This window comes from Ailuropoda melanoleuca, chromosome 9 (assembly GCF_002007445.2).
Source record: "Ailuropoda melanoleuca isolate Jingjing chromosome 9, ASM200744v2, whole genome shotgun sequence".
NCBI classification, from domain to species: Eukaryota; Metazoa; Chordata; class Mammalia; order Carnivora; family Ursidae; genus Ailuropoda; species Ailuropoda melanoleuca.
This window is the reverse complement of record NC_048226.1, coordinates 35,038,680-35,054,309: the sequence shown is the minus strand read 5'-3', so window position 1 is coordinate 35,054,309 and position 15,630 is coordinate 35,038,680. Positions and strand designations below refer to the sequence as shown.

Genomic DNA, 15,630 nt, shown 5'->3' with positions numbered 1-15,630 from the left:
ATGTCATTAGCACGTAAGCAGACAAGGCAAACTTGACGGAGCTGCAAGCGGATATGTGACAGCCACCCCTGAGGTCAACCCTCTCGCACGCATCCTGCTGGCAGCATTTCAGCTCTTTTGTGACTGCCCTCGCTTCCCCCTTGGACGCTACTACTCCTCACTTTCTTTTGAGCAGATATTAAATGCAGGAGTGTGCGTGTGTCACACAAGCACCTGCACTTTACTCATACCACCAGTCACCCTAGGCCCCAACTCCAGCTCGCCAACTCCAGAACAGGCTGGTTGACACTCCTCTGGCCTTACAGGCTCTTCAACACATGGTGATTAGTAGGCTGGCCGCAGTAAACTTATAATCATCACACACAATACTCTCTTTGGAAGACAAAGCTAAAAAGCACAAAGTTGTAGAAGGAAACTCATCGATGTCATGCCACAGCAATTATCTCAGGGGCTACAATGAGGCAGTCTTACAGGTGTGGACCCCTCTGTCATCTAATAATAGGAACTCGTGGGTGTGAGGTAGCTGACAGGTGTGTCAGTCAGGAACGGGGGGCGGGGGGGCGGGAATCAGGAACTCTTTAAATTAGCTGCCCTTGAACTTCGTGGGTTGTGATAAAGACAACACCAAGCTTTGTTCCTACTCCCCTGGAAAGAAACCTAACTGCATTGCTGGCCCATCATAATTGTGCACAAACATCCCAACGTGGCTGGCCATCACCTTTCTTTAACCCATATGAACTCTGGCCAGGACAGCAGGCAGCAAGAGCATCCAAGCAGGACTTTCTGCTTATATGTCTTTCTTGCTCCCTCCCATCTGTTTTATACGATGTTGCCAGATCAATCATCCTGAATCATTTCTCAGCTCAAACACTAGCCATGGTTCTCCACTGTCTACAGACGAAATCCAAAAATCCCATGGCCTGGCCTAAGGCTTCCCACAGCAAGGTCCTAGTATGTGCCTAACGTTCACTGCCCCACTGTTTCTGACAAGGACTTTACACTTTGGGTAAGTTCCCCTTTGTTTTCCTGTCTCTCTGTCTTTGCTCATGTTATGACATCAGCCTAAATGCCCTTCCTTTTTCTGACCCTGACTGGCAAACTCCGTCCTACCCCCGTATGCCTGTCTCAATGCCATCGCTCTCTCTGTGGCTTCTTTTGTCTCCATCCCTGACAAGCCTGAAGGCTCCCGTACCCTCCAGAGTGTCCCACACAACCCAGGCACATGATACTTATCCATTTAATGATTTTCGGAAGTACATAATACAGGTTTTTACTCAAATCAGTTACATGACACTGTCAATTTAGTTAAGAAAACAGGAAGACCATAACAGTAACAGAAACAAACTGTTATCAAAGTTTTAAAATGATCTCCTCTTCTTAGGGAATAGGTCCTCGAGGTCTCTAGACTGAAATTCCCTCTTACCAAAGTCTCCAGACAGCTGCCAGCTGCCTTCTCTCACCAGTTCCTCTTTAACTTCTCTAATTTACACACACACACACACACACACACACACACACACACACACACACACACAGCAAGAAAGTCTCAATTGAAGCTAATCTCTCTTTAACTGGTAGCACTTTTGATGATTTTTAGGCATGAGCACCAACACCTCCTTCTGAGGGGTGGAGAACAGAGGCAGGGAAGTAGGAGAACGGCGAGCTGAGGTCCGGCGGCAGGGATCAGCAGGGGCAATGTCCCTCGCCTGCAGCCAGCACAGATGGAGGCGTCATGAAGAACAGCAAGCTGGTGAAACCCATGTTAGGATGACAGGACCCAGTAATGACCACAAACCATCAAATCCTCCGTCGGGAGGGAGAAAAGGACTTCTGGAGTCATTTAAACATGCTGACTGGTGCACAGGCTTACCGTTAATAAGGTATGGATGATTGCAGCACTTCCGTAATTCCATCATAGTGTTTAAAAGGTTAGGTACGTTAGCTTGACCACCACCTTTGGAGAGAAATGTGAAATTCTTCTCAAGGATGGCTCGGTAATATTTCTTCTGAATGTTTGTTAGCTCAACTTCAATGATAGTTTCTTCTTTGGGGGCCAAGTTCTTTTCCACATCCTCCTTGAGACGTCGCAACATCATTGGCTTTAGAATAGCCTGGAGTTTTTGCACCTAAAAAGGGACCTTAAGTAAATACTGGTATCATGATTCACTTGCACATTAAAACATATTCTAACATGAAAAGTCAGGATTATCATATTCATTTACCATTGGTTTTCATTTGTCAAAGCCCTGTAGGGTATGAAGGCACTGACCTCTCAGCTTTCATGACAGAAGTGCATGAAGGTTGAATGAGCCTGCATCAAATGGCCCATTTCAGCTGCCCAGGAGCCCGAACAGCCAGAAGGCCTGACAAGCACACAGCAGAAAAGAACCCAACTTATTCTTTCAGCTTTCCCTTCTGTTTGTCTTAAGCCACAGGGATGATGAGGAAGAGGGAAGAGGTGATGTCACGGGAGAGCTATGCTTCAGTTCCCTTCCCTTCTGGAAAGAGCTAATAGAATGAGTAGGCCAGGAGATACCTACTCCCTGCACCAACAAGCAAGCAGAGACATCACTCTCTGGTTCTCGTTTCTATTGACTGGCAATAGGATATACAACACACAAGATAGCTATTATTTTAAGAAAGCAAAAGCCAAAACAAAACAGACTTCACTCTGAACTAAATTAAGAGGTTTTAGACAGTAAAGTGTGGAAGGGCGGACACAACGACCAAGACTGCAAGCATATCTCCATATCTGTTTCAAAAACAGTATAATAATACCCACATAACTCTTGGTATTCAATAATCAACTGCTTTTCACACACAATATCTTATTTATTTCTCACAGAAATCCTGTGCAGTAGTTTAAATGAAAGTACGTAGACTCAGAAAAGTAAGCAATGTAACCAAGTATACATAGCTAAAAAATAAGACTAGAATCCCAAAACTCTAGGAGGCAAATAACTACAAGTTCCCATGGCTTCTGACACTGTGCTTAGAAGTATACACAGCAGGGACGCCTGGGTGGCTCAGCCGGCTTGGCGTCTGCCTTCGGGTCAGGTCATGATCCCAGGGTCCTGGGATCGAGGCCCGAGTCAGGCTTCCTGCTCAGCGGGGAGCCTGCTTCTCCTTCTCCTCTAATAAATAAAATCATAAAAAAAAAAAAAAAAAGTAGACAAAGCAAAATCATCGACCTGAACAGCACAGCAGTCTCTGAAAATTACACAAACAGGTTAAGTAACCTCTCCCAACAAATCTCAACAGCCTTCATGAGGGCAAACAGACCAAAAAAAAACCCAAGAAAACCTCTATAACGAAGACTCGGAATGCCCAAGGAAAGGAGATATAAAGCTCACTTAAGTACTACATGAGAAAAAAGATATAATTTACATTTTTAAATAGCTAAATAGCAATGATTTGCGCCATTTCATGGGTTAATCTTCAATTACATGACTAAAGTACAAAGTAGACGTGATAAATACCTGTTCTTCTGTTTTGAGATCACCAAATTCTTGCATAAAGGTGGTTTCTGAAGGGAAGCGACTTGGTTCCAAGAAATGAAGCAAGCTGAAGAGCTCTTCCACAGTGTTCTGTAGTGGGGTCCCTGTCAGCAGCACTTTGTGTTCCTATAGGACACAAGGAGAACAACTGAGCAAATCGTAACAGAAACAGTTTCCTTAAAATTAAAGCCTCTCTCCTGGGGTGCCTGGGTAGCTCAGTGGGTCGAGTCTCCAACTCTTGGTTTCGGCTCGGGTCGTGTTCTCAGGGAACGTGGGACTGGGCCCCGGATGGGCTCTGCGCTTAGTGCAGAGTCTGCCTGAGAGTCTCCCCAGCTCCCTCCCTCTTTGTCCCAGGTGTGCATGTCTGTGCACACGCTAATAAACAAATAAAATCTTAAATAAATAAGTAAAACCAAAGCCTCTCTCTAGGTATCCATTTCCATATGTCTCATTAATGCTAACTCAGCACCCACCATACGTAAAGGTAGGGGGCAAAGGCAGAGACACAAGAAAAACATGGACCCTGCTTCAGACAATATGTGGTGTGGGCCCTCTAGAACGTGGCAGACCCTGTAAACACGTCGTGCCATTTCATTTCTTCCTGGGGTTCTTAGGTCGACATTTTTGTGCCATGGCTTTGCAAGTCTCCTGAGACCCAACGCTTTTTTCTCCACCGAAGTTTTTTTCCTAAAATCCCTAGACTCAGAGAAAGCTCACATGCTTCTTTCTGTTCTCTGCAGCAACAGCGCTCTCTTCTCCCCATCTGCTTCCTGCATGACTCACTTTGGAGACAAAAGAAGTTCCTCTACATGCAACAGCATATGAAAAACTAGTTTGTTCTGCAACAATTTCAAACTAGCGAAGAGGTCAGCTGGGTTTTAAATACCACAATCACTTTTTTTTTTTTTTTTTAAAGCAGATGCTATTTCTAACTTTGTTTCTTTGAACCAAGTTAGGTTGTTTCTTTAAACGAATTCTTCCTGTTTACAAGCTCTTGCTCCAGCCTTCCTTATGCATCTGTACCCCTGTCTTTGTATTTTACAGATCCAACATAGAGGGGCTGCTTCTCAGTTTCAATAATGGGGAGTTTATTAATCTTAAGGGCCTTATTATTTAACATTTTGTTTGGCCATCTGAAACAGTACGGTGAATAAAACTATTTCAGAAAGTGATCCTACCTTCTAGCAGGTTCAAAAGCAATTATTCTGACTTAATGTGAAATCTGAAAAGAGTTGGTTGCCAAGCAGAGAGTACATGCTCAGTAAACACCAGAAAAATGGTGTAACTAGGGTTAAGGACATGCTAATTTTTGTAATATTCACCATGTCTTATATGTCAATGAAGCTCTTTGAAAGTAAAGTAAAGCAGTTCAATTTGCTTTTCTTCTTTTCTCCCTTTTGAATAAAGATGTCTCTCAGGAAGATACACAGATTACCATCATCTTCAGACTCATTAAATTCATAGAGTAAGGAGTTTGCAAATCAGTTCAAGATTTTCTAATATAGGGGAGCCTGGGTGGCTCAGCCTGACTCTGGATTTTGGCTCAGGTCATGATCTCAGAGTTGTGAGATCGAGGCCTGTGCTGGGCTCTACGCTGGGTGTGGAGTCTGCTTGAGAATCACCCTACATATCTCTCAAAAAAAAAATTTTTTTTTCCTAATATTTAACCATACTGGTGGGTAACATGGGCCACAGTCCCTGACATACTTCGGCTGTGAATTACCTTTATACAGGAATTTTTTAAACTGTCACAAGACTCAGGAAAGAGCTATATTGATACTAAAGATTGTCTCCCAGTTTTCTTCTATCCCTTATGATTGAGCTAAATCCTTAACCTCTAAACAAATAATTCAGAAAAAGCCTTTTAACTTACTCATTTCAAAATAAATATATTTGAAAAAAGGAAAGGGACTCTTTTTCTTTCTTTCTTTCTTTTTAAAGTTGAACACGGGGCTTAAACTCACAATTCTGAGATTAAGACCTGAGCAGAGATCAAGAGTCAGACACAACCAACTGAGCCACCCAGGCGCCCTGAGAGAGACTCCTTTTTTATACTGCTTTCCCTCAAGGGCTGTTTAAAGCCAGTTATCCCAAACGGTTACACACATGACATTTTTATAAGGTTACATATGAGCAGTGGAATCAAACCAGGTTTCCATTTGAAAGTAACTGTGAAATAACATGTGATTAATACACAGAGTGTCACAGAACGTCCTGTAAGAGACTAAGGCTAGCAGGCTTATCACCTCCAAGCTCAACTATGTCAGCAAATCTGCTTTTGGCTTGAAAACATTCCTGTTCTTTTTAGCTCTGCTGGAGCGATGACCATTTACTTTCATTTCAGCGAACTCTTTAATTTGCATGAGGCCTCCTGACAATGAAAGGCCAGATGACAGAATCAATGAAGAGCTACTACCACCCCCAGAGAATCCCCTCCTTGTCACTGAGGGACAAGGAGATGGCTTTGCTTTCCAGAGCTCCTGCAGAGGATGGTGAAGACTGTGAATGTCCCTCTATGAATCATCTTCACAAGCATTTCCTTCGTGAGGAGAGAGCTGAAGACGCTCACTGGTCTTCTCTTTCTGCAAATGCACTTGGAACACGATCGTCAGCAAGCGCACCTTCATCCTAACTGAGCCTAGTGCAGCGTTCCCTCTGACCTGCTCTGCTGCTGGATTAACGTACTGATCGTTACTTTCACTGTGACCTATTCCAGGAAAGAAGAATAAAAACTGGCTAGTGTGTAAGTTCTCATGGTGTTTAGTGTCAGTAAGGATTTAAACACCAACCAATGAGTTGTTCAGAATTAGACAAATACAACTGCATTCTAATTCTAAACAATGGTACTGTGTTTCATCTTGAAAACATCTCTTCTAAGATAAAGATTCTTGAACATCAGAAAAACAATTACTTTGTTCATCTGCTTCTCAGAGATTCCCAGTGGATGAGCCAAGAATGAGTTACAGGTATGCAAGTCCTTGAGGCAGCCAGCAGGGCTGGGAGTCAGGATCCCAGGGCTGGTCACCTATGGCAGTGGGCAGCATTCTCAGCTTGCCCCACTATGACATACTGTCATGGTACACACAGAATACTACCCCTTTCCAGACGTGCCATTATGTGAAAAAAGGTTAGGGAACACTGCAGTATGTAACAGAAAAATTATCTGGATAAGAGAATCTAATCCATTCATGAAGTGTTACTATAAACAACAGAAAATCGTTTCAAGTCTTCCGATGACAATTAGACCGCAGGATGTCGACAGCATTTAACTCATCCGTACGTACCAATGGAGGATTGTTTTGCAGTAAGAATCGACTGCCTGGGAGTACATAAACTAATAACAGGAAACAACTCAGGTAAGCTCCGGTGACTAAGCCTTCAGAAAAATGGTAGTCTGTCTTTTCTGTGGACCACTGTGAAGATGGGTTCCCACTCGGTATCTCATGAACATTCACACTGCCTGCTCAAGTGCTACCTGCAGAGACCAGATACAGTTGTAGGGTTCCTCTCTTCTGCACGCTCAGCTATGGCTTCACGACTAGTCACTGTTTCTACACGTTCTCCTTTCTTTTGTGGATTGGTCACCAAATAATATAAACTGATTTGAGAAAGGTCTTAGGATGGGAAATCCCACCCTTAATAGAATAACTCAGTCAGACTTTTTCCCTTTAAACAAAACTAGATTTTGTTTGTTTTTAATTAAAAGAATCACTGGCTAATGAATAAAAGAAATTGCTTGAAAGAATCAGCTGCAACAGAAAGCTTTTAAGTGTTCTTTTTGGTAGTACCAGTCTTCAGTAAAAAAAATGTATAGCCATGAACGTATAGAATGTCTTCCCATCTCAAACTCTCAATTAACAAGAGATCAAATTAATCTACAGAAGTCAACATCAAAGAGATTTCAAAAATCTTTTGCACTTTTTAAAAACTCAGCAAAACATCCAAGACATACTGAACGACAGTAACATCGCTTTTAAAATGTACATTAAAAATGAAAACAAGTGATCAAAACCCACCTTGCAAACTACAGAGAACAAAGAGGTCTGAGGATGACTGAAGTCATGTAATAATTTCTGCTAGGAAACCAAACACACAGAAGCATGGAACAGAAAATCAATCAAATCCTACCACCTCTACATTATCCCATAACACTCCTAGTGAAAACAATCTAGAAATCTAATCAGAAAAACCTGACCACCTCTTAGGAAGCAGGAAGTGTGGTGTAAAACTCCACATCAAATTCAAGGTCTTGTCCTGCTCCACACTTCTAAGTGTCTGTGTGAACTTGACCAATTCCAGGTATTAACCCATACAAAGAACTTGCATCTACAAGTCCTACTGGATCCAGTGTGCCAAAACCGTGGAGCCCTGGAATACAACTTCACTATCATCACTGGGCCAAAGCCTGGCCCACCAGTTTATGAAATGGCAGCATCAATTAACAAAAGGGAAAAGCAAATATCTGGAACTCATTTCAGTGAAAATAATCCTGACTATAGCCTACTGTCATAAAATCGTGCCCAGACACCAGCCAACAATCTGAGAATCAAGAACAGCAGCAACATTTGAGGCACTAAAAGCTCAGGAGGCTATAGCACCGTATTTGACAGGCTCTGCAAACACCCTACATGGGCATCAGTCACATTGAGAGCAGCGGGAACACTGAGTCAGGACCAATTCTGTTCGGGTTCAATGGAATCATCAATATGATCACTGACCAAGTCCATCATCTTGAGCCCCTCCAGCAGCTTGCAGTTCCTATTCTTCAGCCTGTGGGCTTCATCAATGACTACACAGCGCCATGGAATATTCCGCAGCTCAGGACAATCCGTCAAAATCATCTCAAATGTAGTGATGATGGCATGAAACTTATAGGACCCCTTTATCACTCGACCCTATGAGAACAGTTCTAAATTATTATTTAGCATTAGAGATTACATTCACTTTGATTAATAAATAGCATAAAACAAATGTTTTTATCTTTTGGGGACATCTTTATTTTAGGCAACACTTGTATTTTGTTTTCCAGGTGTTCTGCAGGGAAGATTTAAAAACCTTTTCCTTTTTAAAGAAATTTGAAAATCGTTAGTAAAATCTCCTATCCAATTTCCCTACAGATCAGACGAAGTAAAGTACCACTGAGCGTGGTCATTCTAGGTACATCCTATAGACCCCAAAAGGGTGAAAAGCCAAGAGGATTATGTACTAAGGTAGCTTTTAAGAACTTTTTTACTGTTTAAAACCATTCACTTTTTTTTTTTACTTTTGTAACTTATTTTTTAGTCTTGAAGTGCTAAAATGAAAAAAAACAAAAACAAACAACCACATTCACTTAAGGTAGAACTTATAACCATCTCTCAAATCTAGAGATAAATACCAAAATAGATTTCAATATTTTTCTACTTGAAGTATTTAATTGTATGTCTTATACGTAAAGCAAACCTATAAAACGAAACTCTGTCCTATTTCCAGTAATAGGACGTCTACTTACCACCTACAACTTAAAATTATTTTAGCAGATACTACTCTTCCTTGTCATTTGTAATGCTTCACTGTCAGTATCATAGAATAACTGTATACAGGTAATAAGAATAAGTAAAAAATTATACCAAGTGCTACTAAGAGTCAGAGCAGAAGTTCTTCCCTTTGGGTGTATTTTGCTCAACATTGCATGCCTAATTAACTTTTACTTCTAGTAATAGTTTAACAAAATACTCTTTCCACTTACATTTAATAACACCATTTTTGGTTTAGCTTTTTCTTAGGCATGCAAAATAAAACCAATTAGTGTATCAAAATATTAAATGATTTTCCATAGTCACCCAAGGTAAAAAATATTTCATTTATTCTTATCAGATAATCAGAACAACCAAGGCTATAAAAAATAGCTGTTTTTATAAGATGCGAAAATATAACACAAGTGGGTAAGGAATCTAAAGCAAATTTCTCAATTTTGTAAAATCCAGACCTTCCCCCAAAATGTCTGAGACCATTTTAATATCCAGTACCTTAAAACATACATAATAGGCATAAAGAATACCATTTATGACGTTTTACCTGGGGATCTTTGAAGTACATTTCATACAACTGAATGGTCCGACGACTAGCTTGACTCCCATGATACACAACCACGTTCAACTCTGTCCAGGTACGGAATTCCCTTTCCCAGTTGGGGATTGTGGACAATGGGGCAATTACTAAAAAAGGGCCATGGATTCCTTTCAAATATATCTCATAGAGAAATGTAATGGACTGGATAGTTTTTCCCAAACCCATTTCATCTGCTAAAATGCAGTTTCGCCTGTAAGAAGGAAATAAAACATGAAAAGTTTAATAAGTACAGATATTACACACTGCTTTCTTTTAGAACATATATTATTATAATCACAAATGCGGATCTCAAATGTTCTCTCTTAGTTCAACAAAATACATTTTCAAACAAAATCCTCTAAGGCATAAAAATTACTTCTACATACTTCTATCAATATCTCTGTATTAATGTCTGTTGGATAAATATTAAGCATACTTCCAATCCTGGCTGTTTTTCATAGTTCTTATTAGAGATTAAAGTATGACATTATTTGATTAATATTTTCAATGACTACAAAGGAAAACAGCCATAGGCTTCTTAAAAGTGAAGAAAAACATGCTTTACATACATGTTGTACCAATTGAAAAGTAGCCAGTTTACTCCCTCCAACTGGTATTCCCTGAGTTTGTTATTGTTTTTGTACTCCCTGGAACTCTCCGATTTCTTCCAATCAACAGCAGGAGGTCTCTCCTGTTTCAAATATAGTAAATCCCATTAGTGGTTTCTCCAAGACCACACCACCATGCTATTTTCAAATTAAATCCTTCACCATTAGCCAAGTCTTACCACACGCTCTGTTTCTGGCTCCCTGGACATGAGTTTCTCAAACTCTTCGATCTTCGCTTGATCTATGTCCTGCCTTAGCTCCCATGTGCTGTCCTCATAAGGCAGGGAGCACCATTTCACCAGGTAGTGAGTCACAGGCTGGGCCAGGTTTAAATAAATTAGAATTGGATTCATTTGATCAAAACACACACATACACATTACTTATTGATAGACACTACCCCAGCAACAGTAAGAATGAGTTGATAGAAGCTTATTTAAAACTGCAACTGTTACACAGTCATCCCTAGTTAATAGTATCAAGCGTAAACTGGAAATAATGTTACTGGGTACATCAGAACAAGCTAATTTTTATCTAATTCACTGCTATGTTCAAAAGCCAAAAAATGTAAAGAAACAGTCTGTAAATAACACAGCTTAATTTAAGCCTTATTATCTGATCAAATCATTTATCAGGTGTCTGATTCAGACTTATATGGTAAATCACCATAGTATATTTACATTATCAGCTAGTTTCTTAAAGAACGAGAAACAAGCTTCAATTTATTAGTATTTCTGCCTTTTTCTTAAAGAGAGACGTATTGTTTGTACCCAATCACATTAAAATAAAGTGTTTGGGGGTGCCTGGCTGGCTCAGTCGGAAGAGCATGCAACTCTTCATCTCAGGGTCATAAATTTGGGGCCCACCATGTTGGGTGTAGAGATTACTTAATTAAAACTTTAAAAAAATAAATAAATAAAAAATAAAGTGAGCTCTCATAGATTGGAGAACAAAAAAAAAATTTTTTTTTGTTTTAGATTTTTATTTATTTACTTGACAGAGAGAGAGACAGCCAGCAAGAGAGGGAACACAAGCAGGGGGAGTGTGAGAGGAAGAAGCAGGCTCCTAGCAGAGGAGCCCGATGTGGGGCTCAATCCCAGGCCTCCGGGATCACGCCCTGAGCCGAAGGCAGACGCCCAACGACTGAGCCACCCAGGCGCCCCAGAGAACAAAATATTTTGAGTAATGCAGATCAATAGGGTTTCCTTTGTCTTTCTTCTAGAAAAAACTTGGGTTGCCAACCTTCACCTTCAAGACTAAGGTACACTGACCTGGTTGTGATGTTAAAAACATTCACTGTACTACATAAATATGCGATAAAACAATTTTTTTTAAGTACAGCTAAGTAAAGCTAGAAAAGTGAACATCACATTACAGATGTGGTCCTTGAAACATCATGGACTTCATGGACAGCGTTTGGAAAAAAATGGGAGTTCACTGCAGACTCTCACTAGATAAGCAAGTCTAAACATTTTATATAAAATTTAATTTACACAAAGCAGCCAGGAATGAAAGAACTTATGGTGGGTGCATACATCATTACTGAGACAATATGCTCAGGAAGGCACTAGCCTTGTCTTCACTCTCACTGCCCTAATCAATTGGGCCTTTACAACCTCACAGAGTTTTGCAAAGCAACATGAGAAATGCCAAGATCTCATAAAGAGAATTATTTTACATTGTCCTCTGTGCACTACATTAAATGAGGTTTGTCAACTTCACTAAGGATGTACAATGTTAAGTAACATTAAATTCCATTCTGCTACAAGAGCACTCTTAATTCTATACGGGAAATTTGTGCTTCATACTGGGTTTATACCAAACTGGATTGAATACTTCTTTATTGATCATATTCAGAAATTGTGTAAAATGCCAATGTATTTGTTTCATATTGAAAACGGACTTCTTTTAAAAAGCTCTCACAATAAACAAAGAGCACATTTAGCGCTATTTTTAGGTCCTAAAACTAACAGTCAGTCAATAAGTTTCAGTTAAATTTAGACCAATCGTGTCACAACCCAAGGCTCTGACCAGGACCAGATCTAGGATTCCATAATCATTCTCCGTAAACACACATAAGCCGTCTGAGTCACTGCCCCATAATACAAACGATCTTCTGTTACCTCTCCCCGTTCATCTGTGCTACGTGCAAAGTCCATTATCCGGTCAACCTCCACATAATCTGGATTAAAAAGCTCATCTTCAATCTGTACCAAAGGAAAAAAAAGTTAAAATGTTTATTTAATTCCCGAGAGTAAACGTTATTTCACTTTTCACCAGGCAATAATATTTTGGGTCATAGCAAAATAAAATTTATATTTGGCAAATTCTATTATATTAATTGAAATGCTACAATTTAGCAAAATCATTCCCCATGAGGAAATCAGACTTCTCAGACTTTGTTAACTGGGTCTTTTAATTACTGTGTGAAACCTTTTTACTGTGAGAGAATGTTTAAGAATATTTTAAATGAAGTGTGAAATTACAATTCACTAATGAGCAATCCAAAAGGCTTATGGCATGCAACACATTTAGCATTCTCGAAACTACAGCTTGCAATAAAGACTCAGAGCCGTGCACAGTAAGTGCTACTGGAGTCTCATAACTACTGGAGTTGTCTGAGGCCTTATAGCATCATTTACAGAATGCTATTCCAAAGCTAAAAACACTGAAACCAGTGAATTTCCTATTTGTAAGAATAGTTTAGGTGTCTGGTCATCTTCACCAATCAATATTAGTATCTCATTTGAATATAGTCTTATCGTTAATCTAAGTGCTCTAATGATTTATTTGTACTGAATATAGAGCATCTGGCTAAAAATATTAAGGATAAAGAAATGAGGCTTAAATAACTGGGTTACTTAGCCAATGTATCAACAATCTTTATGAAAGTAAAATAATACTAACTTGCTTGCAAAGTTAATTCCTATAAAAGAATAGAGTAATAGAATATGGCTCAAAGAGAAATTACAGATTATGCCACACTTTAAAGAAGTCAGAGTCAGGCAAGTCAGAAAACAGAAGACACATTCTTATGTGCTCCTAGAGATGAATTTATCAGTAATGTAACTGCATTAAAAGGCTTTTGCAAGACATATTCGAAGTCACTTAGACACCGTTCATATCCTCTAAATTGCAGGTTGAAAAGATAAGCTGTTTGGTCACAGTCAGCTCAAGGATAGCAGACATCCTCTGGGCTACTGTGTTCATTTAAAACGTCTGGTTTGGGGGCACCTGGGTGGCACAGCGATTGAGCGTCTGCCTTCGGCTCAGGGCGTGATCCCGGCATTGTGGGATCAAGCCCCACATCAGGTTCCTCCCGCTATGAGCCTGCTTCTTCCTCTCCCACTCCCCCTGCTTGTGTTCCCTCTCTTGCTGGCTGTCTCTATCTCTGTCGAATAAATAAATAAAAAATCTTAAAAAATAAAATAAAATAAAATAAAATAAAATAAAATAAAATAAAATAAAATAAATAAAAGAAAACGTCTGGTTTGGGTCCTTTGAACTCTGAATTATGAAAAAAAATCAGAAATACAAAAATGAGTTTTAAATGCCTCGGGCCCTAACACAGCGTTGATTAGTAAGGAAAAAATTCATTGAAATGTTTAGTTCATTTAAAATGTTAAAAAGCACTGGCTTTGTCAAAGCTTCTAGGTTTAGGTACACAATATGTATGCATTATTCATATACAGTAGGAACACTGAAAACTTTCCATAAGCTAGATTTTGATGACAGAAGCTCCTTTTAAGACACCTTGTTCTTAAACGGCAGCTTTCATTGATGAATTAAAATCCTTAACCTTACTCCTAAACACTTCCATCCTCACCATACTCTGGTGAGTAATCTGTGCCATCACGCATGTGATGCAATTTCCAATTTAAACAAAGATTTCAGTTGCAGTGGACATATAAGGGCGCCTAAGGTGAAACAAAGAATGCAAAAGCCGTCATAATTAAAAACCCCAGAGAAGCAGAACCATGGAACACCTGAAACCAGGACCGTCTATGGAACAGGGTGTGTGTGCGTGTGCGCGTGACTGTGTATCTGTGTGCCTGTCTGTGTGTGCCTGTGTGTGTAAAAGAGAAAGAGAAAAAGGAAGTTGCTATCATTTTGTGCTTGCCCTCAGATCATCTTTTCAGGCTGGAGCTTAGGCTACTTCCACTTGGGACAAAACTTAAGATTTCTAGTTGCCAAGTTACCACTCAAGATAATGTATTTCAATTGTGATATATGTTATTCACATACGTAGACCCAAATAGATACGGCTACATAGCTACGGCCAGGGACAAATCCCTAAACTGCACCTGACACCAGCAAACAGAGTCCAAATAAATTTCATAAACAGAACCAGAACTTAAGGATGGGGGGGGGGGCTACCACTGCACTCTTTCCTTCTCCCTACACTGATCCACAGAGAAAAGGTCAACAGAACATATGGTGTCTCTTTCTAAAAAAAAGCTAATGATTTCAACTTGCCTAATGTCACTAACATTTAACTTTAGTTTCATTAACAAGGGCACAAAAAATAGGATTTTATGGTATTTCTTAGAAACTGCCCTTTCAAAAAAAAAAATCACTTAAATATTCTCTGAGAGGTGAGTGAGTCACATGTGAGTAACTCCATTCCCCTCAGTGTTAATTACTGCACTGCAAAGAAGCTAAATACTCAGATCAGGAAAGGTGGTGATGCAGACATATGTCCAATAAAACCACCACCACCCAATCACCAATCTAATACAAACTTTACAGTCTGCCTGTTGGGAGCATGGAAATGAGATTCTAGGAGAACACAGTTTGTCACCTGAGATTATAAGGATTTTTATGACATAAAGTACTGAACACTCTTCCGTCCCCACTACCCCATGTCCAAAAATGGGTAGAAGTGTGAAGTAGGTTGTTAAACAGGTATTATTTTGCATCAAATTTCACACTTCTTTGCAGTTTACATTCTGTTAACTCCTTTATGGAGAGGGAAAGTAATAAATCAGCAAGTTTAATCTTTCAATGTGAAGGTTTCTCTTTTATCTTCTTGAGGCTGTAAGTGAAACCAAATTGGTGAGCAAAAGTCCAGAGGCCCCACTAAGCAGTCTGCAAAAGCATTTTTAATGCAATCCAGTACATTGGAGGGGCACTTGGCATTTCTTTTAAAAAATGCAGATTTCCTTCCCTGCCCTAGGTATGGTTACCTTTATCATCAATAACTTAGGACAAAGGGGCACAGGCAAAGACATTATACCAACTTCTATACCACAGCACATCATTTGTAAAAATGAGTTTAGTAAACTCTGTAATCGGACATTGACTTGAACAAAAGAAATCTGCCACACACTTTCCTTAATACAAGTACCTTAGATTCTAGAAATTGTATTAATACTTACTGTAGAGCCTTTACCACACTAGATCTTAATAGAACTTTTATCCACAGACTTTTTTCACC

The 15,630-nt window shown here is 39.7% G+C and overlaps 1 protein-coding gene across 7 annotated transcripts in view; it reads right to left on the bottom strand.

Moving 5' to 3' along the window:
- CHD7 (chromodomain helicase DNA binding protein 7) overlaps positions 1 to 15,630 on the bottom strand; it is a 128,329-nt gene that overhangs the window by 35,352 nt on the left and 77,347 nt on the right. For all 7 annotated transcript variants that reach the window (XM_011220367.3, XM_019795817.2, XM_034668102.1 and 4 more), the window contains exons 8-14: positions 12,317 to 12,400; positions 10,375 to 10,512; positions 10,157 to 10,278; positions 9,555 to 9,798; positions 8,216 to 8,392; positions 3,480 to 3,623; positions 1,871 to 2,126 (exon numbers count right to left, since the gene is read on the bottom strand). In XM_011220367.3, coding sequence (XP_011218669.1) covers positions 1,871 to 2,126; positions 3,480 to 3,623; positions 8,216 to 8,392; positions 9,555 to 9,798; positions 10,157 to 10,278; positions 10,375 to 10,512; positions 12,317 to 12,400 — 1,165 coding nt within the window. The remainder of the gene's footprint in view (positions 1 to 1,870; positions 2,127 to 3,479; positions 3,624 to 8,215; positions 8,393 to 9,554; positions 9,799 to 10,156; positions 10,279 to 10,374; positions 10,513 to 12,316; positions 12,401 to 15,630) is intronic.